Source organism: Convolutriloba macropyga, chromosome 4, assembly GCF_964194025.1.
Source record: "Convolutriloba macropyga chromosome 4, txConMacr16.3, whole genome shotgun sequence".
NCBI lineage: Eukaryota > Metazoa > Xenacoelomorpha > Acoela > Convolutidae > Convolutriloba > Convolutriloba macropyga.
The window spans coordinates 31,137,898-31,160,538 of NC_134471.1; the positions used below are offsets into that span (position 1 = coordinate 31,137,898).

General features: G+C 36.3%; 1 protein-coding gene across 2 annotated transcripts in view; it reads right to left on the reverse strand.

Annotated features, from left to right (window-relative positions):
* Positions 1–22,641, reverse strand: part of LOC142337613 (uncharacterized) — a 116,602-nt gene that overhangs the window by 40,529 nt on the left and 53,432 nt on the right. For both annotated transcript variants that reach the window (XM_075386964.1, XM_075386966.1), the window contains exons 24-26: positions 21,508–21,693; positions 18,870–18,929; positions 18,415–18,570 (exon numbers count right to left, since the gene is read on the reverse strand). In XM_075386964.1, the coding sequence (XP_075243079.1) occupies positions 18,415–18,570; positions 18,870–18,929; positions 21,508–21,693 (402 nt within the window). The remainder of the gene's footprint in view (positions 1–18,414; positions 18,571–18,869; positions 18,930–21,507; positions 21,694–22,641) is intronic.

Genomic DNA, 22,641 nt, shown 5'->3' on the forward strand with positions numbered 1-22,641 from the left:
GCAATAGTTCGTTAATACCACTTGTATAGAGAGAATTGGTGTGAAGAACCTGTCAGAATTGACTTGTTTTGCAAACATTTTAGAAATTTTTACCTTTTCTTTGCTTTTTCCAGGGAAAAAAAATTTTCCAACGTTTGGCTACCCAGAGCGAAATGTGTTAGCTTTTAGCCGTTTTATGTTGCACTAGTCGTTTTGTAGGTCTATTGTGACGCTCAGTTTTGGAACAAAACTCGAATTCTATTTTTTTCTAGATTTCCATGCTCGAAGAATTTAGTACTCTTGTTCTTCAAAAATTGACCATTTTCTTTTTTGTTAATATCACACTAAGTTGTCTTTCTTTCGATTATTTGACCGTCAGAATGTGTTAGCCAACAATAGCAGACGTGTTCCAATGACAAAACAACAACAGTTTCTACCTAAGTTTGTTCAGTAGACTAAAAAACGTATTTCGTGGTCGAAATTTTTCCGCTCGCTTTTCTCTCCTAAATTTTAGACTTGAAAATTTCGCTCTTTGTGGGATTTTTCCGCTATTTTTGGTCATAATTCATTGATACCATCTGTATAGAGCTAATTGGTGCAAGTAAAGTGTCAGAATTGTCTTTATTGCAAAAATTATAGAACTTTGTACCTTTTCTGTGATTTTTCCGTGGAAAAAACTCTTCCAACAACGTTTGGCTACCCAGAGCGAAATTTGTTAGCTTTTAGCGGTTTTCTGTTTCACTAGTGGTTTTGTAGGTCTGTTTTGACGCTCAATTTTAGAACAAAACTCGGATTCTATTTTTTTTCTAGATTTCCATGCTAGAAGAATTTAGTACTCCTGTTCTTCAAAAATTGACCATCTTTTTTTGTTAATACCACACTAGGTTGTCTTTTTTTTGATTATTTGACCATCAGAATGTGTTAGCCAACAATAGCAGACTTGTTCCAATGACAAAACAACAACAGTTTCTACCTACGTTTGTTCCGTAGACTAAAAAACATATTTCGTGGTCGAAATTTTTCCGCTCGCTTTTCTCTCCTAATTTTTAGACTTGAAAATTTCGTTCTTTATGGGATTTTTCCGCTATTTTTGGCCATAATTCATTGATACCATTTGTATAGAGCTAGTTGGCGCAAATAAAGCGTCAGAATTGTCTTTTTTGTAAAAATTATAGAACTTGTACCTTTTCTGTGATTTTTCCGTGGAAAAAACTCTTCCAACAACGTTTGGCTACCCAGAGCGAAATTTGTTAGCTTTTAGCGGTTTTCTGTTTCACTAGTGGTTTTGTAGGTCTGTTTTGACGCTCAATTTTAGAACAAAACTCGGATTCTATTTTTTTTCTAGATTTCCATGCTAGAAGAATTTAGTACTCCTGTTCTTCAAAAATTGACCATCTTTTTTTGTTAATACCACACTAGGTTGACTTTTTTTTGATTATTTGACCATCAGAATGTGTTAGCCAACAATAGCAGACTTGTTCCAATGACAAAACAACAACAGTTTCTACCTACGTTTGTTCCGTAGACTAAAAAACATATTTCGTGGTCGAAATTTTTCCGCTCGCTTTTCTCTCCTAATTTTTAGACTTGAAAATTTCGTTCTTTATGGGATTTTTCCGCTATTTTTGGCCATAATTCATTGATACCATTTGTATAGAGCTAGTTGGCGCAAATAAAGCGTCAGAATTGTCTTTTTTGTAAAAATTATAGAACTTGTACCTTTTCTGTGATTTTTCCGTGGAAAAAACTCTTCCAACAACGTTTGGCTACCCAGAGCGAAATTTGTTAGCTTTTAGCGGTTTTCTGTTTCACTAGTGGTTTTGGCGGTCTGTTTTGACGCTCAATTTTAGAACAAAACTCGGATTCTATTTTTTTTCTAGATTTCCATGTTAGAAGAATTAGGTACTCTTGTTCTTCAAAACTGGATCATCTTTTTTTGTTAATATCACACTAAGTTGTCTTTTTTTCGATTATTTGACCGTCAGAATGTGTTAGCCAACAATAGTAAACGTGCTCAAATGCCAAAACATCCACAGTTTCTACCTAAGTTTGTGCTGTAGAACAAAAAACATATTTCGTTGTCGAAAATTTTCCGTTCGCTTTTCTCTCCTAATTTTTAGACTTGCAAATTTCGTTCTTTATAAAGTTTTTCCGCTATTTTTGGGCATAGTTCGTTGATACCAGTTGTATAGAGTGAATTGGTTCAAATAAACTGTCAGAATTGACTTTTTTGCAAAAAATTTTTGAAATTTTTAGCTTTTCTCTGATTTTTCCGTGGAAAAAACTCTTCCAACAACGTTTGGCTACCCAGAGCGAAATGTGTTAGCTTTTAGCCGTTTTATGTTGCTCTAGTGGTTTTGTAGGTCTACTGTGACACCCAATTTTCGAACAAAAGTCGGATTGTATTTTTTTTCTAGATTTCCATGTGAGAAGAATTAGGTACTCTTGTTCTTCAAAAATGGACCATCTTTTTTTGTTAATATCTCACTAAGTTGTCTTTCTTTCGGATATTTGACCGTCAGAAGGTATTAGTCAACAATAGAAGACGTCTTCAAATGCGAAAACATCAACAGTTTCTACCTAAGTTTGTTCTGTAGACTGAAAAACATATTTCGTGGTCGAAAATTTTCCGCTCGTTTTTCTCTCCTAATTTTTAGACTAGAAAATTTCGTTCTTTATGAAACCTTTCCACTATTTTTGGTCATAGTTCGTTAATACCACTTGTATAGAGAGAATTGGTGTGAATAAGTTGTCAGAATTGACTTGTTTTGCAAACCTTTTAGGAATTTTTACCTTTTCTTTGCTTTTTCCAGGGAAAAAAACTTTTCCAACAACGTTTGGCTACCCAGAGCGAAAGGTGTTAACTTTTAGCCGTTTTATGTTGCGCTAGTCGCTTTGTAGGTCTATTGTGACGCTCAGTTATGGAACAAAACTCGAGTTCTATTTTTTTTTCTAGATTTACATGCTAGAATAATTAGGTACTCTTGTTCTTCAAAATTAGGGCATCTTTTTTTGTTAATATCTCACTAAGTTGTCTTTTTTTCGGATATTAGACCGTCAAAAGGTGTCAGTAAACAATAGTAGACGTGCTCAAATGCCAAAACATCAACAGTTTCTACCTAAGTTTGTGCTGTAGAACAAAACACATATTTCGTGGTCAAAAATTTTCCGCTCGCTTTTCTCTCCTAATTTTTAGACTAGAAAATTTCGTTCTTTATGAAACTTTTCCACTATTTTTGGCCATAGTTCGTTAATACCAATTGTATAGAGAGAATTGGTGTGAATAAGCAGACAGAATTGACTTGTTTTTTAAACCTTTTAGAAATTTTTACCTTTTCTTTGCTTTTTCCAGGGAAAAAAACTTTTCCAACAACGTTTGGCTACCCAGAGCGAAATGTGGTTGCTTTTAGCCGTTTTATGTTGCACTAGTCGTTTTGTAGGTCTGTTGTGACGCTGAATTTCGGAACAAAACTCGAATTCTATTTTTTCTAGATTTCCATGCTAGAAGAATTAAGTACTCTTATTCTTCAAAAAATAGAGCATCTTTTTGGTAAAACCTCACAGTTGTCTATTTTGGATATTTGAGCATCAGAAGGTGTTAGTCAACATTAATAGACGTGTTCAAATGCGAAAACAACAACAGTTTCTATCTCAGTTTGTTCTGTAGAACAAAAAACATGTTTTGTGGTCGAAAGTTTTCCGCTCGATTTTCTCTCCTCATTTTTTGACTCAAAAATTTCGTTCTTTATGAAACTTTTCCGTTATTTTTGGCCATAGTTCGTTAATACCAATTGTATAGAGAGAATTGGTGTGAATAAGCTGACAGAATTGACTTGTTTTGCAAACCTTTTAGAAATTTTTACCTTTTTGCTTTTTCCAGGGAAAAAAACTTTTCCAACAACGTTTGGCTACCCAGAGAGAAATGTGTTAGCTTTTAGCCAATTTCTGTTGAATTAGCGGTTTTGTAGGTCTATTGTGATGCCCAATTTGAAACAAACGTTGGATTGTGTTTTTTCTAGATTTCCATGTTAGAAGAATTAGGTAATCTTGTTTTTCAAAATCAGAGCATCTTTTTTTGTTAAAATCTTAATAACTTGTCTTTTTTCCGGACCTTTGATCGTCCACAGGTTCAAATGCAAAAACAACAACACCTTGTACCTATGTTGGTTCTGTGGAAAAAAATATTACGCGGTCAAAAAGTTTCTACTATCCTTAATCTCCTAATTTTCACATCTTTATAACTTTGTCCTTTTTGAAAGTTAATATAGAAATAACAAAACTAAGTTGACGTGCTTTGCAGATTGAAATGGTCAGGCATTACGTATGCACAAGAAAAAGAAAGTTTGGTCAGTTTTTGTTGAGATCGGTGTTGTCTTATATCCGCAGAACGGGAACCTCTATAAGAGAAACTTCGAAAATGTTCTCAATACCGAGAACTACCCTTCAGAGACGCGTTCAAAGAAATAAAGTGGTTCTCAGCAGAGGAAGGAGGCCAATTTTGAGAGCACAGATTGCAAGAGATGTGTTCCGAAAATCTGTGGACGCGAAATCCAGAACAGAAGTTAGGAAAATTGCGTACCAGACAGCCTTACAGGAGAAAGTGGTTATGCCTAGATCCTGGCTTCAAAAAGAGATAGCTGGCGTTGATTGGTGCTTGAACTTTCTAAAGAAGTATCCATATCTAGATTACATAATCAAGAAAAATAAGGGTTCGACAAAAGATCTGTCTTTCGAATGTTGCGTGTGCGAAGAGCTGTTTTATGAGTCAACTCAAATTACCTTGTGCAAAAGTTGCTGCAAAGTTAAGCGTTTTTCCTGCTACAACCCATCAAAGTGCTTGCAAAAAGAATCGATCGATGAATAGTCACAGACCTATGATTCTTTGCTGTTAATTTTGTTCAATAAAATGTGTGAAATTGACTTAATCTGAATAAACATGGACCCCGGTACTTTTATTTTAATTGGTTTGATGATCTAATACACAAAGCAAAGAAGAGCCATAATTATGATCTTCTCTTATTTTTGTGCAATGAATTCTGTCTTTTTAAGATGGAAAAGAATTAGGTTTACTGCCATGGAAAAAATGAAGGGTCATAATATTGATCTTCATTATAATTTAAATTCGTAGGCGTAAAGCTTGCCCTTGTTTAGTTTGCTGATCTGTTGCACAAAGTAAAGAAGAGCCATAATCATGATCTTCTTGTAACTTTGTGCAATGAATTTTGTTTTTTTGAGATTGAAAAAGTATCAGGTTTATTGCCATGATAAAATTAATGAAGGGCCATAATATTGACCTTTATCATAATTTATTTTTTTCTGAGTAAAGCTGGCCTAATTTCAGTTTGCTGATCTCTTGCAAGAAATAAATGAGAGCCATAATCAAGATCTTATATTAATCTTGTTTAACCAATTTTTGTCTTTTTGAGATAGAAAAGAGTTAGGTTAACTGCCATGGAAAAAAAATAAAGGGCCATAATATTGATCTTCATTATAATTTAAATTCGTAGGCGTAAAGCTTGCCCCTGTTTAGTTTGCTGATCTGTTGCACAAAGCAAAGAAGAGCCATAATTATGATCTTCTTTTTTTGTGCTATCATTTGTGTGTTCGTGATTAAAAGAATTAGATTTACGGCCATGAAAAAAGGAAGGGCCATAATAATGACCTTCATTGTAGTTTAATTTTTCCGGCATAAAGCTTGTCCTTGTTTAGTTTGCTGATCTGTTGCACAAAGTAAAGAAGAGACATAATCCTGATCTTCTTTTAACTTTGTGTAATCAGTTTTGTTTTTGAGATTGAAAAGAGTTAGTTTTCTTGCCATGAAAAAAATGATGAAGGGCCATAATATTGACCTTCATTATTTTTCTGTCTAAATTCAGTTTTGCTCCAGAAACTACGGAAGCGACGCAACAGTGGCCTCATCTAATTATTCGTAGGCGTAGAATTCTAAGCCTTTATTGGAAAACTAAAATCTGAGAGGAACATTAATGTTGGAGTAAATAATCTTATCACAGCTATCATGGGTTTGCCTTTTTCTGGGTTTACAACTTTTTTTTCCTAGATCATGTCCTTGACTGATATTGTGAAGACGTTGGGTTACAACACCGAGCAGACAGGACAACTCCTGAATATTGTTAGGCAGAATTTTCTGCAATTGGAATCCTTCGAGCAATTACCGGACGACAGGCTGGAAAAAATGGGGTTGCCTATCGCAGTCATTTATGCCGTACGTAATAAGCTTAGTACGGGCACCGAATCACCTGCTGCGCCCTTGCAAACACCGAGAAAGCAAAAACCAGCCGTCAACTCAGCGGGAAGTATCCCGGTGCAGATTCGAACTCCGGTCATTACGCCTGAGTCAATTAATGTGCGTGAGCCGGCTTCGCTTGAAGACCTTAGAGCGCTCACAAGAGGTATCAAACCAGAAATTGAGGGCCACAAAATGAAATTGGCGTCCACGGTGTGCAAGAAAATGGTGGAGGTATTTTTCTTTTTGTGTTAACGACGTGTTCTTTCGTCTTTTTCAATACTGCTTCGGGATACCTTAAACCTCATAATTTTTTAGCTCCACGGCTGCAGGCCGAGCACAACAATCAAATGCTTCTATGCGCAAATGTGCGTGGACCTGTTTCCGGCTTATGTTGTTGAGGGACAAAAGTATCCGTATGTTAGTGTCAATAAAAAACATTGCTCATTTAAATGCGTGTGACCGTTTTTTTTTTGCTTCTAGGGCCTATTTTTCCAGCCGTCGCATAAACTTGCAGATGGGATATCAGTTCCTCAATCAGGCATCTTCGAGCACAAATTACGTAACATGCGCATGAAAGAGAAAGAGAATTTACCGCCCTCCGATGAGTCTAACGATGACATAGGTAATAAACATGATTTCCTTTGGTTTTAGTTGAGAAATCTCTTACCCCAAACTTCTTGGTTTTTAGTTGTGATAGACAGCCAGCATAACGTTCGTAAGAGAAAGCGCGCATCGGGCAGTCGGGTAGTGAAAACTGCTGACCTTTCAGAACTAAAGAGACTTTTCTCGAGGACCGATCAGTCCAGTGAAAATATACGTGCTTCGACGTTTTGTCAGAGGAAAGAATTACTCCAGAACACAAGAGAGGCCGTCGATATCACTGAGTACTGCTCGGTCATTGGACTGTCCTTTAATGATATGCTACACGTTGGTTAATTTTCTTTAAAAAAATAAGTGGAGAGAAGGTTCTTTTTGTTTTTTGCCTAGGTTGACCTTGAGTATAAACGCTGGACGAAAAACGATCTTGAGAAACCATTCGAAATCCTCTTCAAAGAAGAGCGAGAAAAAATTTTGTTCATGGCAGAGCAAGATGAGGAGCTTCCAGTTGAAGCTGAGGCCATCTTGCAAGGTATGAAAACGTTCATCCGATTCTTAGTCAGGGAAAGGCTGCTCCAAAGTTCCTAGTGTTTTTTTCTAGAAAACAATTCAACCGTCAAGGCATTACTTCTTCTGCCTCATCTTGTTTCCCAAAAGAGGAATGTTGGAAGCAGTCGTGTCAGTGACACGGAGTCGAGATGCAGAATGAAGTTGAATTTTATCAGCCAAACAACTGTAAGATAATTCCAGTTCATTAAATATCGGTTAAAAGATCTAAAGAGTTTTGTTTTGGACCAGGACAATATTGATGAGTTTGCGGGTATATGGAATCTTTGTAATGGAGCCATTGTGCAAAGCTCTATCAAGGTATTTTATACAATGTTCATCTTTTACCTTTTGACACTTAATTGATATAACCAAAAACCTTTGTAGGCTTACGTTGTTTGCGGACGCGAGTTAGCAGAGCTCCCGACATTGATTGATGCAGTTGAGTTGAGTCACAAGTACTTCACTTGTCTCAACCTCAAGTACCCAAATTCAATATCTGTTATCTGGTCATACTTTGACAAGTATGTTTGGAAGAAGCCAGTTCCCAAAACAGTACCCGCAATGGAGGATTTCAATAGAAAGCTCAACCTTGTTTGGGCCAAAAAACGCCAACTTGAAAATTGAAGGGCCATAATATTGACCTTCAAGTTAAATACTCTGAAACTGCTGTGCTTCATTGGGTGAATAAATAACCAGGCCCTGAAAAGTTTTTGTTAAAGTTAAAACGCTGGATTTGCTGAAAAGGACGCTCAAGTTTTTGCAAAGACTGAAGAAGAAAAACTATCACTCCTAAGCTTTAGTCTGTCTTATTTATTCTTTTCTCTCACTTATTAATTAAGACTTCTTCTAAATTTGTAATAATCGTTGCGTTTTCTTTTGACAAGCTTATTTGAGATGTCTTTTACTTATGAATTCGACCTTTTAAATCAGTTTTTTTCCGTTCGCCATGATCTGTTCTCCTTCTCCTCCTAAACTGGTTGTAACACAGCTTCTGTTTTTCAGAGTAATGCAGATATTAGTAGCAGGGCCATAATAATGACCTGCAGATTTAGTGACGAGAACGTGCAAATGAAGATTGGAGATTGTCATTCTGCTACAGTTTCGATTGAGACAGAAACCTCAATTAAATGAATTTGACTTGATTTTTGGGGTGAACCATATTAAACCATATATGTCCTTATCAGTGAACAGACTTGTTTGAACTTACTTTTGTATTACGTGCTAGTTTTCAATTAGTTCATCTTGTTCATGAAAAAAGATTGATAAAATGTAGATCTCTTCTATGGTGACTTATTTGCTGCTCGTAGACAGGGCCATAATAATGACCTGCAAGTTTTTAAAACATTTTCCTCGCCATGCGTATCTTCTCAGGTTGACAGCAAAGTTTCCTGGTTCGCTCTGTTTTAGAAGTTTTGATATTTCGAGTGAAACAATCGGGAAATTTTTGCTTTCTGCTCAAAACGGGCCATAATATTGACCTTTTAATTGAAAAGCAATTTCCCTTAAAATGCCGGCGGCCGAAATTACAGCCAGAGTTGAGTCAACTGTCCATAATTACAAACTACTGGCGTCAATTGACTTTCGTCTGACTGAATCACTAATTGACAGAGATTGAGTAAGAAGTCACAAAGCTATTGCTGCAGAAAATGTGATCGATTTTTCCGACCAAGATAGCCTGTATCGTTTTCTTGAGGAGAGTTATACAACTTCCTTTCAATCTGTAGACTATAAACCATCTATCAATGAGTTCGTGAGTGATTCTGACCGCGGTTATTGTGGTTTCTCAGTAACTGCAAACAAAAACATAAAAAAAGGTGTAATTGTTTCTGGATTAGTAGGAGTTGTTGGAAATTTGTCGGAAGCTTTAGAATTTGAGTTTGACTTTTCAACATTTGTTTGCCAATACACTCATCAAAATCGAATAATGCTGGGACCAATCTCTTTTGTTAATCATTCTTGTCACCCCAATGTTGCCTTCAAAATACACAAGTCAAAAATGGGAATAGTGCGTATGGTAAACCTTAGCGACGTGGCTCAAGGAGAAGAAATCTGCGTCAGTTACGGTGCAAAATACTTTTTGCATGGAGATATCAACACATGCCAGTGTCCACATAGCGATCTCCACGCTGCAAAGAAAAGTCGCTCCACAAAAAACAGCAGTCGTCCATTGGACTCTAATCGTCAGCAGGTTTCATTCTCTCAAGAGAAACAACCACTAATGTCAGACCAAGTCCACATAGATGACGGGAATTCAAAGAATTGAGTTTTGCCGCTCATGGAGCAATCAGGTGCTCTCGTAGAGGACATTTCTATCTCTCAAAATTCAAATGCATTGGCAAGGCAATCAACTGGGCGCCCACAACGTAGAATTGAGAACTACGAAACTTTCTGGGGGAATGAACAAAGGCAGGAATTTTCCCTTAAATGTACAATTTGCGAAGAAAACATTGATGTGGCTGATATGATGTATCACATGAAGCTACATCATCGTTTCGAGGCGCAAATTCCCTGCCCTGTTTGTCAACACCTTTTTCGATTCTGTCAAAGCTTTGTGCGTCATTTTGACAAACATTTGCCAGATATTCAAAACAAACTGATGATTTCTCAATCAGATTTTGTTTCCAGTGCTGTTTGGGATTCACAAGCTCTGTCAATTGCGCCTTCTAGTCAAGAAAGTGTTTCTAGTGGGCTCCAAGATTCTCAACAAAGCTGGGAATCTTCTGACAGTGAAATTGATGCGGTGTTGGAACTTCAGAGTTCATCATTCCTCAATAAAAGACAGCCTTCGAATATAGCAGTACCTTCGGTATCAAAAAAAGGATCCTAAATGAAATAAAGAAAACACTAACGGAAAAACGGTCCACTCTGTGCAGACAAAATAATTGTATTGTAATCACTAAAAGTTTGCAGCAGTTTTTGATGCACCTTTCACTAGACCACAGTTTTGATAAAAACTTCTTCTGTCTTTTCTGTCCTCGTTTTTATTCCTCGCCTAAGTGCCTTCGGATACATATTGTCCGAAGTCATTCATCAGAAACAAAACAATCCGATGAGTTCTTGCAGGAGAACGAAAACTTCGTTTCAGAGTCAGAAACTCCCAATGAGACAGTGGAAACTTTTGAAAAACACCTTAAAATCATCCAAAAAATTGCCCGAGGTGAAGCGGGTGATGAAGTTCTTTTACGTGTATTATCATCTTCCTCAGTAACTTTAAGCAACGCATTCAAGTTCCTTGATCAATTTGGGAGCTACTTCAACCTTTTGTTCGAGTCAATCTTTCAAATTATTGAAAATTCCCTAGCTGCTCCCTCTGAACTTTGCTCGGAAAATTTCGAGCTTCTATGTAGTGCTATTCACAACAGTAAATTTTGTACTATAAAAAATAGCAATGACCTCCAAAAATTTTTGCGGAAACAAAGCAACTATGTATCTGAAGAAGAAGTGGTTCTCGGCACGAGGCAGGAAACCAGACTCAAATTTGGCCGCCCAATGCAAGTCTGTGTAAAACAAGCCTGCTATTTTGTCCCCATTTCAAAAGTTTTGAAAAATATGCTCCTAAAAAATGACAAAGTGGTGGATCAGATTTTTAGTTACAACGAACTTTTGAGAAAAGTTACTGACCAAGGTCTTTTAATCGATATTCAGCAGGCCAAGTCGTTTGAAAACAATGGAACTCCATTTGAACTGCCTCAACCTGAAGGTGTGGAGATGACCCCTCACTCATTTAAGCTGAGCCTACAATTGTACTCAGATAATTTCGAACCAGCTAACCCAATTGGGTCCCGCAGAACCATACACAAAGTTACTTGTTTTTATTGGATTCTTAAAAATCTTCCTCCGTGGTTGACGCAGCAAGCGCGTGCAGTTAACGTTGCTGCGGTCTGTAACACCTTAGATTTGCAACGCTATGGTTACAAGATGATTCTTTCTAGAATCAGTAAAGATTTGGAGAGCTTAGAAGAACCATTCAATGTCGTAACTGATGAGGGTACGAAAATTACTATCACTGGAGCTCAATTCACTTTTGTAGCTGATAATGCTGAGTATCATTCGGCGCTAGGTTTTGTAAAGAGCTTCTCAAAATCGTTTTGCTGCGAAAGATGTCTGACAACTGTTGACGATTTCAATAAGCACTTTGACCAATCGAAATGTTTGTTGCGCAGTTTCAAAAGTTTCAAGAAAAACGTTGAAAAAGCTGAATTAAACCGCCAACCGTCAAAAGGTGTTCGAGCAAAGTGCCACCTAGAAACGAAGTACTTTAGTGCATACCGCAATGGGACAGCTGACATTCAACATGATTTATTTGAAGGTGGAACTCAATATACTTTGAAACTAGTGATTCACGACCTGATAGTCAGTCGCAAAGTTATCTCCATTGATATTCTTAATTATAGGCTGCAGTCTTTTGCCTACGGTCCAGAGATTGACGGCAAACCAACAGAAATTGACCTAAATAGGTAAGAAATTTTTTTTCTGATATTGTCAGATTATCTAATCGCTGTGACTCATTTATTTAAGTTCAGAGAAGAAAAGAACTAACAAATCAGCTTTTCCAATACACTTTAGTACTTGCTCAAAAGATTTCTCATATTTTTTTACATAACCTAAATAGGGGTGGTTGATTTATGCAGGCTCAAAGATTTGAAAGACCACAGTGTACGGGGCAAAACAGATCAAATCTTCACGCTCTACAGGTTCCTGCCTATTATTTTGTGCGACCTTATTCCACAACAAGATGAGCTCTGGCAATTTTTAATTCACTACTTTGATTTGGTCTCTCTACTTCTGTCCCCATCGTTCGTGGAAGCTGACCTAGTGATATTGTCATATGAAATTAGTAAGTAGCATTAATTGGTTTTGCTTCCGAACACTTCTACGCTTTCTGAGTCTTTTTGTGTATTTTTTCTTGCTTGCCTTAAAAGGGATGTTGTGTTTTTAACAGGAAAGCACCTGCAAAAATTCAGAAAGCTGTTTCCTCACCAACCAGTAATCTTCAAGCAGCATCGCCTAATCCATTACCCAACTGTTTTACAGCAATCCGGACCTTTCATCCACCAGTGTGTGCTAAAATATGAAAGAAAGCACCAGTTTTTTAAACGTCTCGCACATCAGGTGTGCAATTTTAAAAATATTTGCAAGACTATGGTCAACAGACACCAATTGGAGCAATATGTGCACTGGTCGTCGTCAGATGATTCTCTGGCGACTGAATTTGGTCCTGGAAAATTGGTTCCCTGTGAGATTATTTTCTCGAAAGAAAATGTGAAAATTCTTGCAGAAAATTTTAACCTGGTTGAAAACGTTGTATATGAATGCAAGAGAGCAAAAACATTGGGAATATGGTTTAAAATTTTTGATGTTATTATTATCAATTACAATCCTAGCACCGATATGCCAGTATTTTTGAAAATTGAAAAAATTTTGCGAGTGGCGAACCAATTGGTTTTCTTTGGATATACACTTGAAATATTCAAATATTCAAATACTTCCAGAAGTTATCTGACAACCGAAACCCCTGTAACCAAATTTGTTTCTTACAATTCTCTGTTCGACTATCACTGCTATTCCATACATCGATGCTTCGATCAGAAATGTATTTATGGTCATATCGTTTTGCGAAATAAACTCCTCTTCAATAACTTCGCGAGCTTGCTAACAAATGCATAAAAACTTCCAAACTTCCTGTAACGAGCTAATGTTCTAGAAACAATTGTTTGTAGATGCTGTTGTAATGTTGTTTTGTCCAAAATTATTTTTTCCAAACAATTGTCTTGAAACTAAAGTTTTTTCTATTGTTGTTGGTGTCGCTTGATTGTAAAAATCTCCAGGATGGCTTGTCTTTCTAATCACGCGCTTAAGTGTATGAGTGAAGATAAAAAAAATTGAAAACGTTCCAGATAATGCTAAACAACACAAAAATGAGCAAAACTGAATCACAATCGTCACTGTTGCTCAATGATGGTAAATTGACATATACAAAAGTATCAGGAAATAAGGTAAGCTTACTCTTAAGGTGGATTCCATGATAGCTTCTTCTTTAGCCTAAACTCTTGTACCAGGCGTAAAGCTCAAAAACTACTGTAATTTGTGAATTTAGTCTCTAAAACTACAAGTAACTTTCAAGGGTATTTCGTTGATTGCTTTGGTTTTTCTTCTGTCCGTGTCTTGGCAGGGAAACTGGGCCATAATAATGATTAGTTGAGGCATACTGTTTGTAGTTTTTGGAGAGTTTTCTGCAGTTGGGCCATAATTTTGACCGACACGAGACATCTTATGCCACTATTTGTTTCTACTCCCTGTTCTACATTTGAAGCCATAGTATGCATTAAGAGTGACTGAAGTCACAGTTTTGGATGCTTTTGACTAGCCGTCTTTTTAATTCCAAATTTCACTAAGCCTGTGACTCTCATTTATGTGTGCCCATAAGCTCTTCATTTAGGTTAGCTGCATTTCCCAGCATCTCTAGGCATTCAACTCCAAGTTTTTTTAATTCAATTTTGTTTGCTAAGGTATTAAAATCAGCATGAGACTGATAGTTCAATGATCAACTTTCCTAGGAGGTTGAATTCGAGACAACAGTAACGTAAAAATAGCACAACGTCATTTCTACAATTCAACCTTGTACAGATTTTTCTAAAATTACAAATAACTTTCAATGTTCATTGCTTCGACTTTCCTTCTTTCTGGTTTTTGGCATGAAAGCTGGGCCATAATACTGACCAGTTGAGGCATACTGTTTGTAATTTTCAGAGAAAATGTTTTCGCAGTTGGGAAAGTGTTTTCGCAGTTGGGCCATAATTATGACCAACATGAAACGTGTGCCATTATTTGTTTTTTCCCTGTTCATGCAGTTGGGCCATGTTCATTGCTTTGACGTCTCTTCTTTCTGGGTTTTGGCATGAAAACTGGGCCATAATAATGACCAGTTGAGGCATTCTAGTTGTATTTTTCTGAGAAATTGTTTTCGCAGTTGGGCCATAATTTTGACCAACCCGAGGCGTTTCGTGCCAATACTTGTTTCTACTTCCAGTTCTACAACTGAAGCCCTAATTTGTATTTAAACTGAACCACTGTCTCTCATTTCTAGTGATTTCTAAGCCAATTTTCGGTTGCTGAACCGAAAAAAATATTACATGAGAAATCATGTGAAGTTGGCCAAAAAATCGTGTATTTTTACCCGATTTCTCGCGTAAAAAGAATCACACGATAAAAGGTCGATTTACACGAGAAATCGTGTAAGTTTACACGATTCTCTCGCGCTTAACCTCAGGATTTTTCGTAAGATTTACACGGTTAATCATGTAATTTTCATGCAATTTTTCGTGTGTTTCAAACCGATGTTTCATGTGTTTTCACACGAAAAATCGTGTGGTTTTCACACGAAAATTTGGTTGAGAACACACGAGAAATCGTTTGAATTTTACATGATTTATCGTGTGAATCACACGAGAAATCCTGAGATTAACCCCGAGAGAATCGTGTAAATTTACATGATTTCTCGTGTAAATCGACCTTTTATCGTGTGATTCTTTTTACGCGAGAAATCGGGTAAAAATACACGATTTTTTGTTGAATTCACACGATAAATTTTTAGAGTGTAATTAAAGTCAGAGGCGTCAACCGGATCCATTCTGCCCACGCCTCTCCCGCTTAGTGGGAATATAACTTTTACTCCCTCGATCTCACGTACTATATTTTACATCGTAATATGCTATACAACAACCCATAAATTGTTATGGGGACATAAAATAACAATGATGGGGAAGGGGCTATAGAACTGCTTATGAGTGACTAGGTTAGTATCTATGTGAAGCGTACGGTTTACTACGGAGTGGTTCGCACCCGCAACCTCCTGGGTACTAGACTGCAGCATTGACCACTCGGCTATCTGGCCTTGCAACACATTATCTTACAATCGCTTTTGTTTTAGCAACGAAGTTAATTTCTGAAAAATAGCAATTTAGAACACTCGAAAATCAAAAAGTCAAGCATGAAAAAGTCACTTGAGAAGTTAAACCGAAAAAATGTTCTAGAAAAAAACACAAAAACGGTGCATAAAAGAAACACAAACTGCATAAAAAGACATACATTTGCAATAATTGCTTCAAACTTTGTTCAAAAACAATTGAAAAGACACAACTATGAAAGAAAAGACGACTATATTAGGATTCTTATATAAAATCATACGAGTAACTTTGCGACTTACCTGGCAGATTGCAAGAAAATAGCCGCAATAGCTTCCTAGATCTACAGTTTAAAGAAGATAGTAAAAGAAACAAACCAAACGAAACCTCTTTTCTTTTAAGGCTGAGATGCTATAGTTTGATTATGAATCTTTTTAAATTATTGCTGTTTCTAGTAGCTGTCGTCAAATACAATTCAATTGGAATGACACGTACTCACTCGGCCCTATCTCACTCAATTGAAGTGAAGAAAAATCAATTTTGAGAGTGGTGCAAGTCACGTGTGACCGAAAATTTAATCACGCGAACAAGACTCTCCACTAAGAGTGAAAAATGACATCACGCAAGCAATTAAGTTGAAACTGCATGAACGAATGAAACGAAAAGCGGATTTGAAGTGATTGTGACGTCATATATGGTCGTAACAAAAATCCTGTTGATGAAATAAAACAAACATAGCAGGACAAGTCCTGCAATACAATTCAAACAATTGAACATACAATAAACAGAAGACAACACTACCAACCTAATTAGTAGAGCAGCCTCAGATAATGAACTAGTCATAAACCAACAAGTCCACGAAGGTAAATAGAACACTACCAAAAATCTGAGAACAAATTACTTTCATTTCACTCTGAGTAAAATAAGATTGTCGAAGATATTAACTCCAATAAAGTCAACTTCGAAACAGTTTTACATAATGGGAGTTTAGACAGCAATTCACAACTTTTTAGAAAACAACTGACAGACAAAGCAAAAGCACGATAAAAATTTGGCAAAAAACCTTTTTCAACTATTTCATTGAAATTAAGTTGACATCAAAGCCATTTAAACATAGCCTGCAGATTGCCGGAAAATAGCCACAATAGACGCTTGGGGCCTTCCATGAATTGAAACAACTAAAGCGATTAGATAGACAGATCGACCACCAGTCCTTTAATAGACCACTAGACTTTTTGGGTTATCTTTGGACTGTCATTTTTATGAGACACATAAGCTCTATAAGGAGAAAGCCCTAATACGGCTTTTCACAATTAGGATCTTTTCCGTTTGTGCCCCCACAGCTTAGTGGGCGCATATTATTTGCACCCCCTCAGATGCACGTGCAATATTTTTTACATAAGGAATTACTATGTAATGGCACGTGCTCTGTAACTGGGGGGCGCATAACGTACTGGGGGCACAAACGGAGAAGATCCCAAAATTAATATTCGAAATCAAAAACTTAAGACTCTAATAATCAAGAATTAGGGCATATATGTTTGGCACTACTTAGATGCACACTATTGACCTTTAACAAGTAAATGTTCAAAAAATTTAAAGTTCCATAAGTGAGTTCAGAAGTCATTTTTTTGAGTGAGGTAAGTCATTGGAAAAGTCAATTCCAAGAAGTCAGGTTAAGACGAAACAAAAATCTGTTAGACGAAGTAAAAACAAAATTAGGAGCGCTATAATAGCCGCCTGGAATTGAGGACGCGGCTATTAATAATACAAAGATAAATAAAATCTTCAAACTTCCTTGTTATTTCTATAGATTGAAAGCAATATCAACTTCAAATAAAACAAAAAATAAAAATTGGAGGACACGTAAATAAAGGAACAACCAATGCAGACAATACTCAAAAATTCAAACTTTTTAAAATAAATGTTGCCAAACTCAATAAAATTATTAGCAGTAAAGAGAAACCCTTAAATGAATTCAGTTTTTCCAATGAGAGAGCAAACAAGGCCTATTTTAATGACTATGTGACAGAAAGAAAATAGTCACAAAAAAACCGGTCAAATGTAAGAAATCAGAAACATTATAAAAGCAGTCGTGTCAAAGTCGAGAAAATAGTTAGCTACGAAAAAACGATTACATATACTCAAATATTACTCATTAAACGAACCTGAAGACATGACATTAGTGACACTCGGTGACAGAAAAAGAAAACAACTAGCAGAACTCGCAATAATTTATATATTTGAAATAATTTTAAAAAATTAAAACAGGTGTCGAATCAGTTACAATGCCCAGTGTTGAATTGAAAATTAGATTAACTCAAAAAAGCCTTAAAAATGGCACATGAGATACATTATTATAGAAACTAAGTAACAGAACAACGCAAGTTGTGTCAAAGTTGTTTTTAACTTGTCACATAGCTTCAATTATATATACGTACAAAAATTGATAACGCATGATACGATATGATGGTTTTGTACTGCGTTGAGCCCTCGTTGCTAATTTCAAAGAAAATGCAGCTGAATTATTAGGGCCGCTGACATCGTCACCCTGTAGTGATTGATAAATTTATTATCTTGCCACCAGTCTTGCAACGGAATACATACTTCTTGCAATAATTCGATTATCGGTCTAACTTTTTCTATCGATTACACAAGTGAAAAAAAGCTTCAAACGTAAGTTTAAAGTATCAGAACACATCCTCAATTGTTGTTGCCAATTGTAAAAGGAAACAATTTCCTTTATACTTAGTTTCCCCACAACCTATACGCATAATTTCATTCAGAAGGCACTAAATCTCATTCCATTAGGTCATCTAAGGTTTGGCGTTGATACTCCTATGTTATTCATAGTTTGCAATTTCCCCGTTACAAAACCCCAATTTGACTTTTAACTACGCGAGCATTTCAGCATAAGTATTTTGTTAATGTTACTCACATGGCGCGAATGACTGTTCATGAAAGCTAATTGACTTGTGACTCTAACTTGGTAAACAGAGAAATTTAAATGCTCAATGAAAACTGCCGTGGTATACAACACCTCCAAACAAGGCCATCAAAGCCAATATTTGTATCTTTCAAGATCGGAATCCCCTCATTAGTGTTCAAAAACACAAAGCGTGATCCAGTATATCTCACCTCCTCAAACTCCTTGATCAGTTTTGTGGCTGGTGACTGTGCCTCTAATGCCGCTAGTGCTGATGCTGTAGCAAGTGAGTGCTGGTGGCCAACTTGAGTTAGAAGGCACATTTTTAATGTCACCAGGCGATCATGATGCGCTTCGATAGTCGCAAGCTAAAGCAAAAAAATATTCACATGGAAGTACCAAGCGTGCAAATATTATTTGTAATTTCAAGGTATAATGCTAGCGTTATTTTCGGATGAGTTTTCACAGAGAGGGAGAGGTGGAGGGAGAGGAGAGGGAGGGACACAAATAATCTTTGTGTCCCTTATAATAGCAAAATAAATGATCACTTACCTTTAATTTTGATTTTTTTTATATAGAAAGTATACTTAATGTTGGTTGTGGTACAGGTTGTTGTGGCAAGTGGGCGTATCAGTATAAGTGTTGGGACATATCCTCGTTCACTCACCTTTCTAGCGCTCTGAAGTTGTTGCGCGGCCAAAAATTTTGCCAATTTCTCTTCCTGTGTCTAAATATACAGATTTTTATCCACACAGGTAAAAGAAAAAAATGACAAGTTTGACATTACGAAACTATACTTCAAACTATACTTCAACTTTATCTGTGCAAACAAAATTATCAGTTCTTTCTGCGACAACAAGAGCTTCTAGATATCCTTGTAAAGTAAGAAACATAGCTGGCAAATTGCCAGAAAATAGCCGCAATAGCTTCATAGATCTGTAGTCTCAAAAAGAAGGTAAAAAAGACAGACACAAAGAAACTTATTCTTTTCATTAAGGGCTGAGGCGTTAAATTTTGATTAAGAATCTGTATAACTTATTGCTGTTTCTATTTGCCGCTCTTAAATAACCTTCAATTAGAGTGGCACACACTCATTTGACCTTATCTCTTTGAATTAAAGCAAAGAAAAGTCAATTTCAAAGTGAGGAAGTCATTTTTGAGAGTGAGGTAAGTCACGTGTGACCAAAAATTTAATCACGCGAATGAACAAAGAAACTAGCTTCACTAAGAGTAAAAAATGACGTCACGCACGCAATTCAGTTGAAATTTCATGAGCGAATGAACAAAAAGCAGATTTGAAGTGGTTGTGACGTCATATGGTCGTAACAAAAATCTTGACGACGAAATAAATAAAAACATAGCAGGACAAGTCCTGAGGTACAATTCAAAGAATTTTCAGTGACTAAACAAAAACTAGACCTAGAACGGACTATTAATTCGGAAAACCATTTCTAAAAAAACAGATACAAAAAAAAACAAAAAAAAACAAAAAAAAAAACAGAAAATCAATGTCACAATGCCGCTAGCGAGAACAAAAAACCCCTAGCGAGAAATGTAAATTTGATTCTAACAAAAAACTAGGCATAGAATGAATTATGAATGGATTGGGAATACCATTTAGAATAAAATCCGATCCAAAAAATTGAAAAAACAGTAAAAACCAAAATGAAATCGCCGCATGTGAACAAAAAACCACTAGCGAGAAAGCAAATTTTTGTTCAGTCACCATTTTCTCACTCTACTAATTTGCTCACACAAAATTAGAGCAAAAAAGTTTCACGCCGCAAAACCACTCGCTTTTTCCCTCCATTTCTTGTTTCGGCGAGACCAAAATCACTACTCCAATTTGAATTCAAAAATAATTAAAATGTGTGAACAGATCTTAAAAAAACATAGCCGGAAGAATTCCGGAAACAACTCGAAGGAGAAAATTGCTCAAACTTATGACTAAACAACTAGAACAACTATTTTGAACCCTGAATCTCCACAAATGCCATAAAAAATTTCAGGAAGAATAGAAACGACATTCAAAAACAAATTGAACAAAAAAAACTAGAAAAACTTAATGACTTTTTTTAATAGTACAAGGAAACATAAAGCCGGAAAAAGTTCCTTTGTAATAAGAGCAATGAAAAACTCGCAAAACAATGGGCAAGTCATAATAGGCTAAGAAGCTTGCCTAAGATTAAAAAAAAGAAAAACTGCAAAAAAATAAAAAAAGGTTTGGAATTTCTCAATTTTTCTGTCAATTTTCCTAAGAAAAAAAATGATTTATACCAAGAAAACTTTAGTCAATTGGTAACTCAATATTCCTTAAGTAAAAAGCTTCTATTCAAATCTCACTTGAAGCATCAAAACAACAAAAACAGTCAAAATATCATTAAATTTCGTCTAAAAATCAGCAAAACTGATCAAAACCTCCAAATTAGCATTAAACTCAAATTAACTACTTGAAACCTTCAATTTCTATCAAAACAAGCCTAGAACTAATACAGAATCATAATCAAACCTCATAATCATCAAAAGTTGCAAAAAACTGCTTTTAAAAGCCGCACGTGAACAAAAACAATTCGCTCGCTTAGAGAAAATTTTTTCACACATCAATTTCTCGCTCTCTCAAAAACAGCGGTATGAACAAAAAGCACTCTCTTTTCGCCCCGCTCTTCACTTTTGTTCAGCACCAAAATCAATCCAAACTTTCACGCGATTCATTTCCGGCTTCAAAAATCACTCCAATAAAATTGATTAAAAAAATGACTTCTCCAATACTCCTCTTCGAGTCGTAAAAAAAAGAGAGCGCCTCAATACAATTCAAATTCTTTGAATCGTAAAAACCAAGAGAAGGCCAATAATAGCCTCAGCTATCGCTTCGCGACTATCAAAAATGGCAGGATCTTTGTCAGAAACTAGCATGGACAAACTGATGACTCTTTTGCATAATGGCTTGAATACCCGATACGAGGCCAGACTAGCCACAACAATTGTCAAATATCATAAAAATCAGTAATAGGCATTACATTTTTTGTGTATAGCGACAGTTAATGAATCAAATACGCCGCACCGCCCATGCTAGCGACCAGTCGATACCAATGAAAAAAGAAATCTCGATATTGTATCTTTGTCTGCAGATACGACGAATTTAACTCCTGCAGATGGACTCTCATGTGCAGATGTGGAAATTGCAATCTCTCATCGAAGGTCAGCAAAGGAATGCAGACACAAAATCACAAGGGTGGAGACCCCTGAACCCGTCTTAGAAACCTAACCTACAACTAGTTCTGGACGTGTAGAAATTGCACGCATACCTTGACCCCTTCCAGTCTCTCCTTCACCATCTGTTCTTCTATCTTCAGCAGCATCTCGTTGATCCTCTTCTTTGGTACCGAGGTGGCCCCAGCTGCTGTCCTCTGACTCCTCTCTTGGATGAGAGATCGCACAAAATCAACATCAGACATGTCTTCAGTCTCAAAGCTCTTCCGTAATTCTCGCGCCTGAAAAAGACAAAGTCTCTATCGCATCCTGCTCTCAAATAATACAAAGGTTTCTTCACAACTTTCAACACAGCATGCAAATACTAATACGGAAGAATACAACTAGCGCTCAGCCATCGCAAGGGGTATTATTTATGAGCAAAAATTATATTTAAGTATTTTTGAATCTAAATGAATCTCAAAAATGTTATTTTGAATTCGACTTTTTGAACAAAGAAACGTGTGTTTTGAATTGAATTGAGGTTGCAAGCTCTGAAATCTTATTTGGAAGCCTATTTTCTAAAGCAAGGTACAGTTATTGTCAATAGACAGTTATTGTCAATGGCGATAAGGATCCTGAAACCGCCATGTGCATTAATAAGGCTTGTAATGTTGTTTCTAGCTACATATACTGATTTTTAAAAAGTGTTTCTAAATGAGAATGTGCAAACTTCGTTTTTATTTACTATTGTAAACAACGCCAAAAATGAAAAATGTGTTTTTGTATGCAAAATTGAAAGTGTTAAACCGAGCCGGCAGATTGCCGGAAAATAGCCGCCGTTGACGCGCTTGATGCACATCGGGATTGAAACAGAAAGAGAAAAAAAGAAGAGACAAATTGACAGAATTATTTTTCTGTTTTTTTTCAGTGTCAAAAAGTGTTCTAATTTGGCGTGCAGTTTCAGTTAGATTCTAAAACTATAATTTATTCAGCTTCTAAACTGAGAGCTAATCAGCTTAATACCGATATCAGCTAGCAAACACACTAATCAAGTGTGATAAACTAATTCTCAATGACTTAATGACCGCGCTTTATCGGTTTATCCCGCCTCTTTTGATTTTGCTCTTTTGACCGTATTCACTATAATGCTTAATTCGTTACATGAAAGAATTTAACATCCATTTAGTTGAAACATAGAGTGGAGTAAGTCAGAAGTCAAACGTGAAAATCGTGACTTATGTAAAACG